The sequence below is a fragment of the Pelodiscus sinensis genome, chromosome 6 (assembly GCF_049634645.1).
Source record: "Pelodiscus sinensis isolate JC-2024 chromosome 6, ASM4963464v1, whole genome shotgun sequence".
NCBI lineage: Eukaryota > Metazoa > Chordata > Testudines > Trionychidae > Pelodiscus > Pelodiscus sinensis.
Genome location: NC_134716.1, coordinates 116,075,210 through 116,093,899, shown reverse-complemented (window position 1 = coordinate 116,093,899; position 18,690 = coordinate 116,075,210). Strand labels below are relative to the sequence as shown.

At 43.4% G+C, this 18,690-nt stretch overlaps 1 protein-coding gene across 6 annotated transcripts in view; it reads right to left on the bottom strand.

Annotated features, from left to right (window-relative positions):
* DYM (dymeclin) overlaps positions 1 to 18,690 on the bottom strand; it is a 322,698-nt gene that overhangs the window by 57,229 nt on the left and 246,779 nt on the right. For all 6 annotated transcript variants that reach the window (XM_075932691.1, XM_075932689.1, XM_075932685.1 and 3 more), the window contains one exon: positions 3,003 to 3,185. In XM_075932691.1, the coding sequence (XP_075788806.1) occupies positions 3,003 to 3,185 (183 nt within the window). The remainder of the gene's footprint in view (positions 1 to 3,002; positions 3,186 to 18,690) is intronic.

The following is an 18,690-nucleotide window of genomic DNA, read 5'->3' as shown; positions in this document are numbered from 1 at the left end:
TCTGGAGGATATGGGAGGATTTGTCCATATGCTTTGGTAACTGCAATCTGAGAAAGACTGATTCTTTTCTCCAGGGAATAGCAACTGTGTTGGAACAACTTCTGGATTGGGGGTGAGCAGAAGAGTCTATTGAGTGTAATAATTTATTCAGATGGGAAAGCTGACAGCTCTCACCACCTGCTAGCTGGTGACAGGTACGTTTTAAAAATATTTTTGACATCTTTGCTTTCCTAACAAAGAAGTTATTTAAAATATCAAGACACTCCCTTGGAAAGCTTTAAATAGTTAGAAGGGTTCAGAAACGGCTTGGCACTATCTTATATCCTAACATTAAAGGGCTTTGTTTAAATGGTTACATTAGTAAATCTGCATTTAACAGTTACGTGGAGAAGAATGCCTTTGTCTTCCACAGAAGGCATAGTCTCATGGGCATGAGCTTTTCAGGCAGCAATACTTGGGCTTTGTTCCTGGCTCTACCTCTGACTCACATGTTCATGGACAAATCAAACCTCTTCATAAATAAGTACAGAGCTACCCGCCACACAAGGGAACTGTGACAGTTAATTATTCATTAAGTGTTGTCACCTTTGGCCACTCCCCACCCGATGAAGGGGCAGGTCAGACCAAAGTTTCATCTAGCCCAGGATCTTGTGTTTCAGTATTGGTGAATGCCAGATGCCCCAGATGGAATGAACAGAACAGACAATCATTGAGTGATCCATCCCCTGTTGGCTATTCCCATCCATCCCCCTGTTGACAATCCTGTATCATAAGATCATCTAACAATGAAGCTGAGAGAGATCATGGGCATTTTGAGGTCTGAACTTTCTCAAAAATCTTTCACCAACTGCAAAATTAGAACAGTGAGTGGAAGAGAAAGAAATTCAGCCACTTCAGATTAAGATACAAATGGCTCTGCTTATGGATCTTTGGAAGTGTGTTTAACTCATATGGCAATTTAAAGCAAACATAAACCAGTACATGACTGACAGACTCTCAGTAACATCGCATGACAAACTAGGTACCTATTACAGCAAGAAATTTAACATGCTATAGAGCTTAAAGCTCCAGCAGCTTGAATCTATTTCTCATGAAAGAGCAAAATTACAGTGAATTCCTAATCATTAGGAGCCTGATCAGAGAATCCATGTTGTGCATGTAGATTGCCTACTGAAATCAAAATAAGTTCTTGGCATTATGACGGGGAATTTAAATGCTGTATTTGTAATGGCCATTATACAACAAGAGCTTCTTTAACAATTTTAGAGCATGTCTTGTGATTAGTGACCTCAAATGTCAAAGGAGCAGCTAATAAGGAGCACATGGCATGGATATCACAATTAAGAGAGAAGTGGGAAAACGAAAGTATTTGGGTAGATATCAATAAACAAGGTTAATTAAAACTGAAGGGGGAATGAAAACAAGTTTTATTTTATACTCAAATACTCATTTTCATTCCATTTACTTTTGGGTAGAAAAGTAACAATTATGCTCAAGTTTAGATATGGTGCAGTTGACAGGAAAAAACTATTAATTGTAGTTAAAGCTTCAGTAGGCCAGGTCTGTTCCCCACTGTATGCTGCAGACAAAATGACACAAAAGTGGAAAACTACAGGTCCAGGGGAAAAAAACTGGATTGGGAAGGGTGCACACAGCTGCCCCATTACCACTAGCTTTGGTCTTATTTTTATGAATGCCAAGTGCTACCACAAAATAGAAATATATTGTTGTATTTAAAAATCAACCAACCCTCTCTTGCTATGATCAGGATGAATATGAAACTATACTATTTAGTTAATCTATACCCAACTCATCTGGTCACACAAACTGAAAGAGAGTGATGGATTTGAAATGTGATGAATTACAATTTAAATTTCTAAATAAGGCTGCTAATGCTAATTTGGCTAGTTTATAAGGAAGAAAAAAAACCCACTGACAATATTACATTAAAATATCAATACAACATTCAACCTGAGTAAGTAGCTGACCATATCCCTGAACTATGACCAGAAGAGATGGATAAAAAACAATTTGCACTGAACTACTGTATACATACCAACTAATGGAGGTCAAAATGCCGATCTACTGAAATGTAACATTTATTTTCTAAGCAAGAATTATAATCCAGGTCCTTAATACATTAATATTTAAGGCACTGCTGTATTTCATATTAGAAAATACTTAACTACCAATCCCTTTTCCTACCAAATCCCCCATCACAGCAAGTCTGTTGTGTATTGAACTAGATATGACATCTAACCTGGCTCCCTACACAGAAGTCCAAATTCATCCTAATAATCAGCATAGGTCTACTTGAGAGTAGCACTAGGATCGCATTTACTGTAGAGGGCAGTTAGTGCTAAGATTTTGTTTTTTTCTAAACTCCTACTCACCAGACCCTTCTGCAGGTCAAAGCAGTACAAGTTCAGACTGGTCATAGTCAGTCAGACAGCTGCCTGCCTGCGGTTAACTTGTTTATTCCTCCTCTCCCACCGCTGGAGTATTAAGAGAGATTACTTTTGGAAAAAGCCCTACTGTGAAGAAAGATGGTGCCTGATGATGTGCTCTTGCAGAGTGGGAAAAAAGAGTAGCTACCACTGGCTTCCCTTAGAAAACTGAAAGGCAACCACTTGGAGTGGGTTCCTTTCAAAAAAGGATTTGTTGCAGCTTGGGGAAATCCTCATCAGTGGGTTTCACTGATTTCATGGAACAAGTCATGGTGTCTGCCAAGTAAGGATGGAAGCCAAACCTGTATGGTTCATAGTGCAGTCCCAGAGAATGATGGAAGGGAGAGGATTTGAGAACAACTCAAAAGTTCCACCCTTCTCTTTACTACAAATCGTGATTTGTAGGCTCAAAACTTTAAAGAGAGTCTAAAAATACCTAGCAAAAGAAAGGGATAAATAAATGTGAAAAAATAACTTATCTTAAAAGCATAATCAGCTAACTGTGTTTAGGAGACTTGTTTTATCACTTGTAACTGACTAATAAATATTACTTACCAGGTCTATATTTTGCATTATGTCCTGGAAGGAGGGGTGAGTTCGAAACTGTTCAAACAGATCCCGCTTGTAAAGCAGCGCATACACCAAATTAGGATTGTGGTGGAGAGAATTGCTCAAGCAGGAATTGATAATCTCTAACATCATTCTGATCACTTCTTCAATCACATTCAGGTCTTGTGCCTTTAAGAAACAAGCAAAAGGTTAACATGCCATTTTCCACCATTAGGCAGAAATGATGATAGTACTCAGGTATTATTACTAATGCAGTTTGCTGCCTGATGTCTCAACAGTAGTGACAAGTCTTGCATTCTTTTTGGTCTGGTAACATAACAATGCTTTCTTCTTCTGTACATCCAAACTTTTACCTTAAAGTTCAGTGGACGATAGTGTCCAGTTTGCAGAATGCTCCCACTTCAAAGAGCTATAAGCACAGTAACTGTAGTGAGTGAAAGTCACTGATGTTCTGTGGTTTAAGTCAATTTTCACTCCTAGCAGGTGCTACAGGTAAATGCAGCTCAGTACAGATGCACTGCATTTTATTTTCTGTTCAGCACTCAGTGCAGAAAACAAAAAGGAGAGAGTAAACAGAGAGCCAGAAAAAAGTCAACAAGAAAAAATAAAGTAGGTAAACAATCTAGACTAAACTTTTCTATTGCAAATTATTTTGGCACTGGGGAACATTCTAGGCCAGTGTTTCTCAACTTTTTTTTTTATAAAGTACCCCTTTTAAAAAAAATTGTAAGTACCCCCAGTACCTATAGTTTTCAGACACAACATTTTTTTTCTACCATTGCAACACATTTGTTAACTTAATCATAGCTGAGCAAGTGATGAAATTTTTGGGTGTAAAAACTACAAAAGTAATAAAACACTATAAAACTAACAACAAAATTCAGTTTTCTCCAAATTTTAGTTGTGTTGACATACCCCCCCAGACTTCTCTCTAGTACCCCTCAAGTGTTTCATACCACTGGTTAAGAAACACTGTTCTAGGCTACTGAAGTTGGATCACAGATGATCTGTGGAAAAAGTCCTCTACTGGTAGTGCACTAAGCCACCATATTTTAGATCAATTGCACTAAATGTATTTGACAACCAGCCCAGACAATGATTACCCATAATTCAGCCTTCCATTCTGAACAAGATCATAGAGAAACTAGCAAAATTCCATCTCCAACATCACCTGACAGTATTCTGAACCCATCCCAGTGGGCCATCACACCAGGATATGTCACACAGACAGCGTTTACACTGAAGAACAGACTTCTCTTGGCTGTGGGCAATGGGTAAAACTCTCTGCTCATACTGTTCAACCTCTCACCAGCACTGACACTGTTAATCAGGACTCTTTAGAGATGTTGTAAGGGTGAGCAAAATCACACCATGATGGCTTCCAGTCTTTCCTGTTGTCCTGGACACAGGATTAGGAATAAATAGCTCATGAGCCTATTGCCTTCTACATTTCAGAAAAAGACATGATCTATCTATAGCACTTCCCTATTTCATAATAGAACTCTGCTTACAGTATGGGGAGAAAAAGAATCATTCCAGTGAATTGTACTGGACTTTCCATCTACAAACAATAAAGTTTCTTTCCAGTATAAAGCAATAGCACTTTTAAAAATCCCTTCAGATTGCATCAATTACCACATATCAGTTTAACAATGCCTTCTTTGCCAAGGAGGAGGAGGAGAAGAAAAGTAGCCACTATTCCAACTAGAGGAAGATAAAGGGAGAAAAGGAATCAAGGGTACGTCTAGACTACATGCCTTTGGCGACAGAGGCATGTAGATTAGACTACCCGGCATAGGAAAATGAAGCGGCGATTTAAATACTCGCCGCTTCATTTAAATTTACATGGCTGCTGCGCTGAGCCGATCAGCTGTTTGTCGGCTCAGCGTGGTAGTCTGGACGTTCCGCGGTCGACATCAAAGGCATTTGTCGACCTCCCAGGTATGCCTCATCCCAGGAAGCATACCTGGGAGGTTGACAAATGCCTTTGATGTCGACCGCGGAACGTCCAGACTACCACGCTGAGCCGACAGCTGATCGGCTCAGCGCGGCAGCCATGTAAATTTAAATTAAGCGGCGATTATTTAAATCGCCGCTTCATTTTCCTATGCCGGGTAGTCTAATCTACATGCCTCTGTCGCCAGAGGCATGTAGTCTAGACGTACCCTAATGGATTCCATCTTGCTGCAACTAGTTCCTATGGAGAGTGAAGAGAAACTAGTTTCTCCGCAGCTGTTCCATACTGGGAGAACCTCCCCACCACCTTCATCTCCTCTACAGCTTCCAGTGTCAGGAGGGGGGAGGAGAGGATGCAGGAAGCCAGCATGTGACTCAGATGAGCTCAGTGAATGTGTGGGAGAGCTGGAAAGCCAGGGCATGGCTCAGCTGGGATGGGAGCTGTGGGCTGCAGTGGGGAGAGGGCAATGAGAAGCTAGGTGCAAGGGACTGGGGAGGGGATAGGGCTGGCAGTAGGGAGGCCAGAAATGACCTCCCCTTGTCCAGCAAAACTCCTTATCGAGGATCAATAAGGTCCCAAAGGTTCTGGACCAGGGAGGTCCAACCTGTAGCAGAACCTATTTGGGCTGTTCATGTGCTTTCTTCATTACATGCCACATTAGGCAGCTATACAGAGCTGTGTGGCTAAACTGCCTTCAGTTCCTTCTCTACCATAGAGCTTGTCTGTGGAAACTTTGAAGTAGAGGGGAGGAAAGTAGGTAGTGGAGCACATTTATGGACACATCTCTTGAAGAACCTCAGTTACTGCACTGAATAACCTTCTCTTCTTCTTCGAGTAGCATTCCTATGGGTAGAGACCTGCAAATCTGCAGATATGTTTTATATTGCAAGTATCTACATCCGTGAATGCAGATAGTCGCAGTTCATTTTTATGGATATGGACAAATACACATTTTGTATCTGCACAGTGCTCTACGTACGGGTGCTTCCACTTTAGGTGACTGTTGAACAGTGCTTCTTGCTGGAAAGATGTGGTTTTTACTGATAAAAACAGTTAGTCCCAGTGTCGCATCAGATGCTAGTCCCGAGGAACTGTGTACCAATATGTGAATTTGTGAGCAGATGTTCAGGTTGCTGCCCTGAAAATGTCTGATCAGTAGGGTTACCAGATGGTTTGAAAAAAATTGCAGACACCCTTGATCTCAGATCGGGGGTGAGGAGAACTGGCTGGGAGGGAGTCGGGGGAATGGGGCTGGCCGGGGGAAAGCAGGGCTAGCCTGGAGGGCATTGGGGGGAGTGGGGCTGGCCGGAAGATATTGGGGGGGGGAGGGTAGAACCGGCCAGCAGGAAGTGGGGCTGGCCGGGGGGGAACCGGCCAGCAGGGAACGGAGCTGGCTGGGAGGGAGAACCGACTGGCGGGGAGCGGGGCTGCCTGGCCCGCATGTACACAGATTCCGGGGTGCTGCCCATCCCACACATGGTCCCGGCAGGGCACACGGGCAAGTCTGGCTCCGGGGATTCCATCCTGCCCTGGCCCCACCCCCTCCTCTACTGCATAGTTGCGTACTGCCTGGCTGGTGGACACGTTCACGCAGCGTGAGCGCATCTACCAGTCAGGCAGTACACAACTACATACTGATACTCATGATAATAAAACTTATTAGAAAATACTGGACAAATAAATGTCCGGTATTTTCTCAATTTGTTTCCTGGACAGAAAGCTCAAATACCTGACTGTCCGGTTCAAAACTGGACACCTGGCAATCCTAGTGATCGGCAGATTTTTCAAGAAATTGATTGTGTGTGGAGGGGTGTGTGCAATCAAGCTCCTGATGGAGTTTGAAAGTTATGTTGTCAATAGCAAAGGGTAATGCATTCAGAACTCAATTTCAAAAGTATTTAGAATGTACTGGTGGCAAAGGAGAGGATACAGCCATAACGTGTCTACTGTCATGTTAGATTTGGAATCTCTGCCATGTGACTGGTTGTTTTACAAAAGGGGTTGGGGGATGTAACTTAGACCCTCCATAAAAATTCTCCAAATTGGTATTTTGAAGTGCATGATTGAGACGTAGATGCTTCTTTTTTCTCATGTCACCTGAATATGAGAACAGGTGTTTGCATGGCACTGCTGTAGCTGGTGTTGCAAGGTATTACATGACCCTTAATGCTTTGACTTACAGACTCTAATGTTTTACATTGTTTTGATTCTGAGTGTAGTTATGTATTGCACTTTCACAGTAAAGAGATTGCATGTCTGAAGTGAACGGAAAAAATATTTCTTTTTTCTTTATTACAGTGCAAATATTTGTAATAAAAATATTCTGTAAGCACTGTGCTCTCTGTATTCCATGTTGTAACTGAAATGAGTACATCAGAAAATATAGAAAAAATCCACAAATATTTATAATATATGTAAACTAGTATTCTATTATTGTTTAATAGTGCAGTTAAAACAGATTATTTGCAACTACTTTTTAAATCTAGTCAATTTGTTTTGCATTAATCTCATGTGTTAACTGCCATTAATGGACAGGCCTAAAATAGAACAAAATCAAGAAGGATATATTAGAAGAGACATAGTTAGCAACTTCTATACTGAAGGTCATCTGAAGCTTTCTATTGTAAGACACAGTTTTCAGTTGCTTATAACTTTGCCAAACTTTAATTATTTGGGCTGAAATTTGCCAACTGCACTGAGCTTACTCAATCCCTTCCCAGCTGAAATTTGCCATCCTAACAGAGTAAATAAATATGTTCCATCTCAGAGCTCTAACGGCTGAAAGTGACTTCAGTGGCACAGGAACATTTTTAAGAGCGGGGGTGCTGATATCCCCCTTTTACCTTTGTTCTCCCCTCCTTTCCCTGCCAGCTGAGGCTCTAGCAAAGTCTTGGTGTGTGAGAGCAGCAGCTGAAACTCAGGCCATGAGGCTGTCAGCAGAGCCTCCAGCTTGTGGGGCAGAAGCAGAGCCCCATGGTGCACAGAGCTGTCAGCCATGACCCCAGGACCAGAGCCAGCAGCGAAGCCCTCAGAGCTTGAGGTGGCAGCCAGGAACCCTGGGTGTTAGGCCAGGAGCCCGGAGGTGCTCCAGCATCCCTACACTCTTACTTCCCATGCCTATGAGTGACTTTCCTTTAACTACTGCCCCTGGGTGCAATGGGTCACTGTAGTGCCAGGCACCAGAACTGAGACACACATCTGTGCTCTCAGTTCTTCCCCTGTCAACACCTAGGTTTCCCTCATTATGATGCCAAATTTGAGTGCAGAAAGTACAAGAGATTAGGAGGGAGGTAGATTGACACAGAGCTTGAGGGAGAGACTGGGAATAGATGGGTTAGGAAAGTGGGACTGGAAGCCTATATGTGAAGGGAGAGAAGGGAAGCTTGAACTGCAAGTAAAATGAAAGAGCAATATTTTGATTGTGTAAAGTGCCATATAATGCTAAGTACTTTGAAAAATCAGGCCTACCTCAAACTGGGCCTCTCAAATCAGTGGACACTTTTGATATTCCTCTCTCTATGCCACAGTGCTCCATGTGTAACATCAGAATAATAATATCCCCTCATACTTTCAGAAGTGTTTTAAGTTCTGAATTTACCTACTTTTGAGTGCAGTTTTGCAACTTTAATGTTCCTTTAACATAGCAGAATATGTGCACAATCTACTACATATTTGAGAGAGTTTGTGTGTCTGTCTGTCTCTCTGTGTGTGTCTCCTAGCACAATGGGATGAGGGCGATACCCAAAAGTGATACTCCCGAATGACCACCGGGGGGGGGGGGGGGGGGAGAAGGGGAGACAAGTGCCCCAGCCCCCAGGAATAGCTGTTGGCTAGCAGTACAGCCCTCCTCCTCTGGAGGCTGGGCCTGAGGGGGCAGCCAGTGACTGGTCAGCACCGCCCCCCACTGCACCAGGCTGGCCCCAGGGAACAGCTGCTAGCTGCTCCCATTCCCTTACCTTAACTCCCCCACACCTTCCAATCCCCCTGCCCTGACTCCTGCTCCTCATCCCTTTCCTGAGCCACCTACCCTCTGCTCTAATTCCTGCACCCCACCGAGTCCTTCCTTGCCCTCCCAATGACTCGAGCACTCCTCACACCCTCAGCTCCCTGCCCCAAGGGCCCAAGCAATGCCTGGTAAATCTTCTAGCATTATATACGTGAGATTTTTACAAACTAAAAACTTACAACTCTTATTAAACTTCACTTTGCAACCAGAAACATAGTATCATGACCAGCTCCATTATAATACAGATACAGTTTAAAGTGGTTTTAGAGAGGTAGCCATGTCAGTCTGTTTCAGCAAAAACAACAAGGAATCCGGTGACACCTTAAAGACTAACAAATGTATTAGGACATAAGATTTCATGAGATACAATTCACTCTCTCAGGTGTGTATTGCCAACAATGGAAAATAAAAGGAAATGTCCATTACCTATATCAAAAAGCATCAAAATATGCTATATTAAACCCACGATGGGAGCAATTTCTCAAAAATAAATCCAGGATTAAAAGGAACTCTGGGGATTTTCTATTAACCATTTTCTCCTGAACCAAAACACTACTACTATCAGAGATGCGTGAACAGATGAAATTTGGTAATTTGTAGCTAAGAACCACACATACCCATAAAGAACCTAAACTGATATTAGATGGATTTCCTTGGCTAATTTACCACTATGTTTTAATGTAGTTAGTTTCATAAATACAAATTATTAGGTTTTCAGATTTTAGCAATTGGTTCTTCCATGCCTCCTTGAACTTCTAATTTAATTATAAAGTTTGGTATCAAGGCGCTATTTTACATCCAATAAACAAGTTGGCACTGGGGGAACTGTACTTTGATAACATCATTTAACAGCATCCATAATCATAGTTTTCATTATATAAACTTCCTTTTCCCCTTTGGAGGGGAATTTATAAAGTTAACCAGTTTCAAATAATTTACTTTATTTTTAGTTACTTTAAGAGAAGCATATGTATCTTGTTTGTATTAGCTTTGGGGACTTTCCAAGAGAGTTGTCTGAATTTCCTGCATTTTCAGCAGAAAATAAAACCTTTAACAAAATTATGTGGCTTTGCCAAAGGGGTGGGGATTGGTGGAAGAAGGAAGTGTACATGAAAGCTGCTTTCAAAATTAATGCGCAAATGGCCTTCAAAGCCAATCATCTGGTGATACAGCTCTGTTATCTATGTATAGCTCATTTAATGGTACATAAAATACTTTGTGGTTCTTGTACATAAAAATCTCACTAGTTTTCAGCCACAATGCTGAATTGTTATGGGGAGAAAGAAGGAGACTCCACTGTTAACAGAAAAATTACATGGCTCACAAATGAATGCACCATCAAAAAAGACTAAATCAGAGTGCTATGAACATTACTCAGAATTGAAAATGGAGTTGTCAGTTTGGTAGCAAAGTCAAGTATAATAAATCATCAGCCACATGGATTTAATATCCTTGGGATCATGGCTCCTTCACTATTCTCTCTCTCTCTCTCTCTCTCTCTCATATTCTGTTATTTAAAAATGCAGTTTCTAAGAAGTGATGTCCATCTGCCTTCTTCATACTGTATGCCTGTCTATAGCCTAAAATAGATTCTTCAGCAAGCAACTTATACTGTCACTCTCCATTATATGGAAGAACTCTTTCAGCGATGAAAGGTAAAAGCTTTTTAAAAATACAGCTGTCACTTAGAACAGCAAGGGAGAAACTGGGAGAAAAAGATGACAAACTGAAACAGCCAGAAACTAGCCTAACCCAAGGTAAAATATGTACCAAATGAAAATTGGAAAGATGAGGATATTAACAACTATGTTAATGTTGCTAACCCTTTTAGACAGTTTAACAGCTACAGATGCTGACAAGAATGCTCAAAAATTGTCTGTGAGGATTTATAGACAATCAAGTTGAACTCCAGCTCAAATCAAGCAGGTAGTTTACAATTGCAATGCATATTGGAAGATGGATCATAACAAATCTGAATTAGATCTGGAGTCTCCTGCAGATGATCTTTAGAAATGACAGATTATTTTAATCAATACAGGCAGCTTTTTTCTTCTTGCAAAATATAGCCGAGAGATTGAGCTCATCATTCCTTAGAAGATTAACTTCTCCATATAATAAATAGTCAAAGCCCTTCTTTGAGCTGTACATACTGAGCAAACACTGTGCATACCTCCCACCATTAGGGCAACACACTGATGCAAGTCAAATAAATTGACCTGCACTTTTTATACCATTTACTATATTCTACCTCCAGCTTTTGTGTCTCCCTTCAATGTACAGTTAATCCATAATTTGATGCTTCAACACTTCTCTTTTTCTTCAATACATACACTCTACTATTTTTCCAGTCACACTCTTAAATGATTGCTTTCTATATTCATGATAAAACAGCCTCTCAATCAGGATGATGCAAGTACAAACATCAAATCAAAATGGGTAGGAATGGTGACCCTCACCTCTGTTTGTCAGGGGTTGTACATGTACGACAGGAAGAGGGATACATTGATGTTCACTCCCTGTGGGACATCTGGCATTGGCCACTGTTGGCAGATAAGCTACTGGGCTAGATGGACCTTTGGTCTGACCCAGTAGGGCCATTCTTATGTTCTTAAACAAGACCTTCCACTAAATCATCCCAATTCAGAGAATGAATTTTTCTGGAGACACAAAACACAGCTGGAGCTCCCGTGCCTTGCACATGCAACTGGCTGCTTGCAGTGTTGGCACTGGGCGGTAGTGGTGTATACACTGTGAGTGCTCGTCAGAGACAGGAACTGAAAGCCTACAGGACAGGCAGCGTTTGAATCCTTGGGAACCAGGCATCCCAGAAAGAATTTTTTTTGCTAAGGCAAACGGCCTTAAACACAACAATAAAAAAGGGTTTTGGTTTTTTTTAAACAATAACGGTAACTAGAAAAACCTACTCCTAACTATGAAAACTACTATAAATGCTACACAAAGCTAAGAACGGATTTGAAATTTTGCAAACAGCTGGAGAACAACTGCGGCTCCGACTGACGCCAGCGGCACCAGAGAAGGAACTGAGGGGATGGTTGCTGCACATGCATAGTAGCAGCACTGCGTGTGCCACCTAGTTCATGTGCGCAGCCTTCTGGAGGGTACTGCTATGAAAAATCTCTGACCTAGGTACACAGTGGCACCCAAGCATCTAAGGTGGAGCACCCATAGGGACACTTTTTGAAGAAGAATCTAATGTTACACCATCTACCACGGGTGTGGGGGACCTACAGCCCGTGGGCTGGGTCCAGCCCATTGCTAAATTTCATCCAACCTGCTGGTCCCCTTCATGGGGCTAGAGCTGCAAGTGCTAGTTCATTCTGCCATGGGGGAAGCCCTGAGCCTCAGTGCAGAGGATGCTGCAGCACCCCCAGGTTTTGAGTAGTGTCTTGGCCAGTTGGCCCATCCCCTGGATCACAGTGCTGCTGGACTCTTTGTATGGAGTTCTACTCCTGACCCTGCATGCGGAGTCCTAACTGCTGGCCCCGCACCAGGGAGTTCTACTCCCACTCCCAGCGACTGTCCCAGCCTCAGGTCCCTCACCCCATCTGTGTTCTGTCCCCTCCCCCATATCTTGGCGCCACAGCTCAGTCTTGGCTCCAGCTCTGCGGAGAGGGGACACAGACAAGGGTAAGAGGTAAGGGTAAAGCAAAAAGTTTGGGGACCACTGGCTTTCAGCATCCCCACTTCAAAAAATGGTTCCAGCACCACTGTTTCTGTGCCCCGCACCCCTCCCATGACAGAAGAAAGGTTTCCCAACCCTGCCATATACAAAGAACAGAATATTTCCAAAACTCACACAACCATAAGATGACACAAATGATATCCAGCTGCACTAAACACAAACATTTTACAGGGGACTGTGAACCCTACGGCATAACTGTTTTTAAAGAAAAATGAATTATTAATGTTCACTTGATAATTAAGATTAAAGCAATATTTGTTCCTTATTCATGCCTGAAAATTTAATTATGCAAATTTTTTGTATTGTAAAAAAGAAAATGTGAAATCTTTATGAATAGGCCATTACTTCTCATTAAGAATTATTTCTGTGGTTTCCCGTTCTGCTAGCTACGCTCAACCAGCCAAATAGCCACATTGTTCAAGCCAAATAGCTACACACAACTGGCCAGACAGTCACATGTGGCTAGTGGCTAGCGTGTTGGACACCACGGCATTATTTCATCTAAGTAGGTGAGGATATCAAGGCTGAATGCTAAGCCAGGAAACAAGAAGATAAACATACAATCTTAACACTTCCCACTAACTTGCAAATTTTATGACAACCTTGAATGGAAGAACCAACTGTCTAGTGACTGCTGAGCCCAATAAACTAAATGACACTATGCAAGTGCCACACAATGTAATGGTTTCAGATTCAAGTTCTATATGCACAGCCTAGCAACAGTAAAATATCTACTGTAAAACAGTTAGTATGTGAAATGTAACAGAGACCTGATGCACTGCTATCTAAGCATGCTTATTTGAGAAGCTAGCAAAAAAAAACACCTATCAACTTAACAGTATCGTGGACTCTACTTAGTCATCAAGCTCTCTCTACTAGTTCCTAATTGACCACTGAGTACAATTTAAGATCTCCGTCCTGATATTTGAAGTCCTTCATTGGATTGGCCAAGATAGCAGACACAGTTTGACCTTCCATGCCAGCTATATTCTGCTCCAGAACTGAAATATGAGCCCATTTTGAGAGGGGAAGTGGGGAATTTACGAGCATGAGAGATGGAAGTTTCATAGAAGCTGAACAGATACTATGGCATGTATTCTTTACAAGAGATAAGAATGACTATGAACCTCAACACTTTCAGGACTAATATAAATAAAACATTTATTTTATCTGAAGTCATATATACACAATGCTACACAGTAAGTGGACTAAATACTAAGTTATTAGGACAATGGGTTTCATAGAAGTTAAATTAGATGGGAAGAAGTCCTTTTGTGATGCAGCATGTTGTGTATTTCTAGAACAGGCCTGGGCAAAATATGGCCCATGGGCTGCATCTAGTCCACCAAGCTACCGGATCCAGCCTGCAGAGGCAGCGGGGAGCCCCAGGCAGGCACAGTGAAGGAAGGCTTCTGCAGGGCTCTGTTTCTGTTTTAAAACAGGAGGGGAAGGAGGATGTTTCACAAGCTGCCCCGCCCCAGCACAATCCCATTGGGCCAGTTTCCAGTCACAAACCAGCCAATGGGAGCTGCTTGTTGGAATAACAGGCAGCCAAGAAGAACCACACCCCCTCTCCTTGTCTCAGTTATTCTCTGTAGCACATAGCCAGGCAAACAGGGAAACGTTTTAAGCACTGCAAGCCTTAGCTCTGCACGCAGGCAGGCAAATTTGGCAGCTGGCAGGTAAGTCTCCTGGACACAGCCTGTTTCTGGCACCCCAGCCCTTTCCTGCCCCAATGCTCTGCCCCCCCCTCCCCTCAAAATACCCAAATCCTCTGTCCCCCTATTAGTCGCCTACCCCCTCCCAGATCTGGCACCCCAGTCTCCTGCCTCAGATCACAATCCCCTCCTACTCTAGGTCACATCCCAAACCCCTTCACTGCAGTCCCCTGCCTAGGTCATAACCGCCTCCTTCACCCAACCCTCCCCCCGCCAGACTCCAGTCTCCCTCCTGAACCCCAATCCCTTACCCCAAGCTCCCTTCTGCACCCAGCCTCCACCCCAGACCTCACATCTCCACCATTAATACCATGGAAGAGTGTGGCCCTCAACCCCTTTCCAATCTTGGAGTGCCCCCCCATAAAAAATTATTGCCCATCCGTTCTAGAACATGAAGCAACAGAAATAGCAAACAGAATATCTTATAATGAAGTACATATAGGTTCCATCCTTTGTGATACATGCAGTCTCAGTAGCTTCAGAGACATTAGTTCTCAGATTTCACATAGCAGCCAAAAAGTCTAAGTATTTTTGTCTTTAGGGCAGTTTCTCTCAAAGTGGTCTGTGGACCCACTCAGAGCTGCTAATGGGCCGCTCCAAGTTTGTTTATTTACTGGCTCCACAGCCATGGAGCCTTGTGGCTCCCATTGGCTCTGGTTCACCTTTTGCAGCCAAGGTGAGCTGCGAGAAGTAGCCTGGGCCACATGCTTTCCCTGGCTCCCACTGGCCGCAAACGGCAAACTGAAGCCAATCGGAGTGGCCAAACTGGAGTGGCCCATTAGTAGCTCTCTCACAGTGGGTCCACGGATCACTTTGAGAAACACTGCGCTTCAGGGTGAAAATTACTTTTGAAGTGATTGCATGCGGCAGAAATAAGTCAGCCTGAGTTCACAAATCAGACGTTTCAAATTTTTATGAAATATTTTTGATGCCAGAAAAAACAAAAATTGTTGTTTCTGGGATGGTCTAGAATGTCCATATAGAGACTCATTGCTGTAAGAACTGTAGTTTGCCCAAAGAGATTTCAAAGCAGATCAATGCAAAAGCAATCTATGGTGAAGAAGAGAGTAGCAGAACATCACCACAAAATCCAAGGAAGAAAAATAAGTCAGCCTGCTTTCTATTTCCATTTTGTGCAGAGTTTTTATTACTTGCATTATGGTGGCACTTAGAAATCCTGGTGGAGATCAAGGTCCTATTGTTAGAGTCCTGAGTAGATACGCGTCTCCAAAAATTATCCAGAGATGTGGATGCAGATACTCATGGATATAAAATGGATATCTGCAAATTTTGCAGGGTTCTAGATACAAAATTTGTGTCTGCCTCTGTATCAGCAAAAGTGAGCCATGGATTTCTGCATCCACATCCACGGATTTGCACGTCTCTCCTATGTGCAAGCCAGTGAACACACACGTAGTAAGACAGTCCCTCAACAAAAGAGTTTACAAGCTAAATAGACAAGACAAACGTGGGAGGGGAAACAGACACAGAGGGTAAAGTGATGTAGCCAAGATGAGACAGCAGTTCATGTGTAAGAGATAAGAATAGAACCCAGATTTGCTGAGTCGCTGTCCAGAGCCTTAACCATTGGACTTCACTACCTCTTTGCTGTAGTCCAAATGACTGAGTACAGTTCACATTTGCTTGTGATTCTGATTCTCTAAAAATAATTTTCACACATTAAAAGTTATTCGTTAGCACAAATTATCCTAAGCATTTCTTTTTCAGTAGCCCCTTTTCTATCACTTTAACCTATATAACTGAAAGTTGTAATAGGAAAAGGAATGAAGCAACATTTTCTTCTGATAAAAGGCCTCCTGAAAATATTAACCAAGATTAAAAGAGCTGTAATGTATCAAGTTGCATTTCACATAGGAGAGGGAACAGAAACACAAAAGCTTTTGAATGAAGGCAAAGTTGGTTTTTTTTTTAAATATTAGCAGTGCACAACAAAGAGTTCAGGTCTAAATAATAAGCACTTAACAGGAATTAGGGTATACTAATCCCATACTGTAAGAGCAAGAATATGCTACTTTATAGCCTTCATTTTATCCTGCAACTGAAGCTGAATCACAAAAGATGATTAAATTTCTTCTGATAAATTGAGGAATAACAACATGGTCAGAAAGGGTATGTCAACATAACAGCATTATTTCAGAATAACTAACACTACAGGCAGTCCCCGGGTTACATACAAGATAGGGACCGTAGGTTTGTTCTTAAGTTGAATTTATATGTAAGTCGGAACTGGCATCCAGATTCAGCCGCTGTTGAAACTGACCAGCAGCGGCTGAATCGGACATGCCTGGGGCAGAGCAGCTGGAGTGCTGCTGGGTTGGTCTGATAGCGCCGACCCTTGGCGCGGCGGGACCAACCCGGCAGCACCCCAGCTGCTCTTGGGGACGCCTGGGACAGAGCAGCTGGGGTGCTGCTGGGTTGGTCCCGCAGCGCCGCTCCTCGGCGCTACTGGACGAACCCGGCAGCACCCCAGCTGCTCTGCCCCAGGTGTTCCCAAGTCAGCCGCTGCTGAAACTGACCAGTGGCTGACTACAGGAAGCCCGAGGCAGAGCAGCTCTGCCTCGGGCTTTCTGTACTCAGCCGCTGGTCAGTTTCAGCAGCGGCTGACTTGGGGACGCCTGGGGCAGAGTAGCTGGGGTGCTGCTGGGTTGGTCCAGTAGCGCTGGACCTCGGCGCTGTGGGACCAACCCGGCAGCCCCCCAGTTGCTCTACCCCAGGCGTCGGCAAGAAAAGCCTGGTTTGCTGGGGGGGGGGGGGGGAGACGCACTAGCTGCACCCCCCCCCCAGCAGACCAGGGAGAAGCGGAGCGGTTTTTCTCACTGCTGAGGACGCGGACGGTGGGACTGCAGCGCGTCTCGGTGGTCCCACCGTCCGCGTCCTCCACGGCGAGAAAAGCCGCTCCGCGTCTCCCTGGTCTGCTGGGGGGGAAGCGCCCCCCCCGCGCCGCCGGAGGCGGCGACAGTGGGGGAGGCACCCCGCACTAGCTGCGCCCCCCCCCCAGTTCGTAACTAGGGGTCCGACTTAAGTCGGACTGACGTAACCCGTGGACTGCCTGTATTCCAAAATAACAAAGAGCACGTCTTTGCTGCAAGCCATTATTTTTAAATTATGTCGAGCTGGAGGAGTTCTTACGCTGACTCCTGTAACTCTCATTTTACAAGGAGTAAGAGTGTTCTTCCTTCGACTTCCTTCTGTGTAGACACCGCCAAAAGCCAAAATAAGCTATTTCAACTTGCTTAAGCTATGCAACTGACGTAGCGGAAGTTGCGTAGCTTAATTTGAGTTTTGCCCTGCTGTGTAGATGTACCCAACATTATTTTAGAAGTGCAAAACTTTATGAGACCTACTGGAATACACATTGTACCTATCTTCATATAATAAGTGTTAATAAAAATTAGCAAATACAGCTGAACAGACACACATTAGAAACATACTGTATTTTGAAGCAATACTGGGCGTTGGAGTGGTTTGCAACCTAAGATGCATATATGTGAAGTCTTTTAAAAGAATTACCAAAGTGGTTTCATTTGTTTACCTTAGTATCTCTTTAAAATGAGCCTACTGCTAATTATGGTTTTCATCATTATCTACTAATTATAAGGGCAGAGACTGGTTTACTAAAACAATTGGCAACATAAATAACAACAAAAAGAAACTCCCAAGAACCTCTTCACAGACTGGAGGAAAGTGCAAACAGGAAGGAGACAGGAGACAGGCTTTTGAGAGCCGATAGTAGGCAAGCCAAATCAGCAGGGCAACTTTTAGATTAAATGTTGTCATTTACTAGAAGCCTTTTTCCCCCCTTTCTCAGTGCATTCCCCTAGACACTGGATAAGAGTACTGCACAATTTCTGATAAACACAGGAGCGGATGACGCTACTCGACTTCCTGCCTAATGCACTGGGAGTGCACAGCAGCAGATAGCATTAAATGCTGCTAAAAAAATGGATTTTTTACTATATGATTCCAAAAGGCAGGATAGAAAAACAGCCTTCAGATGTTATTTCTCTTATATGCATTCTGGAAGACTTATCCAGCGTTGTTCAGGTCCTTCATAGCAGAGGCTTGGAGGTGTGTAGGGTGCAGGAGTCAGTGCAGAGGCTTGGGGATGTGGGGGGATGCAGGAGTCAGAGTTACGAGATAAGGACTGTTTCAGGACACAGGGCATGGAATGCAGGAGTTGAGGGGGCCTCATGGCTGGAGGTGCAGGAGTAAGGGCTGGGGGCTGGAAGGTGTGGTGGGGCTCTAGGAAGGGGGTGGAATGCTCAGGG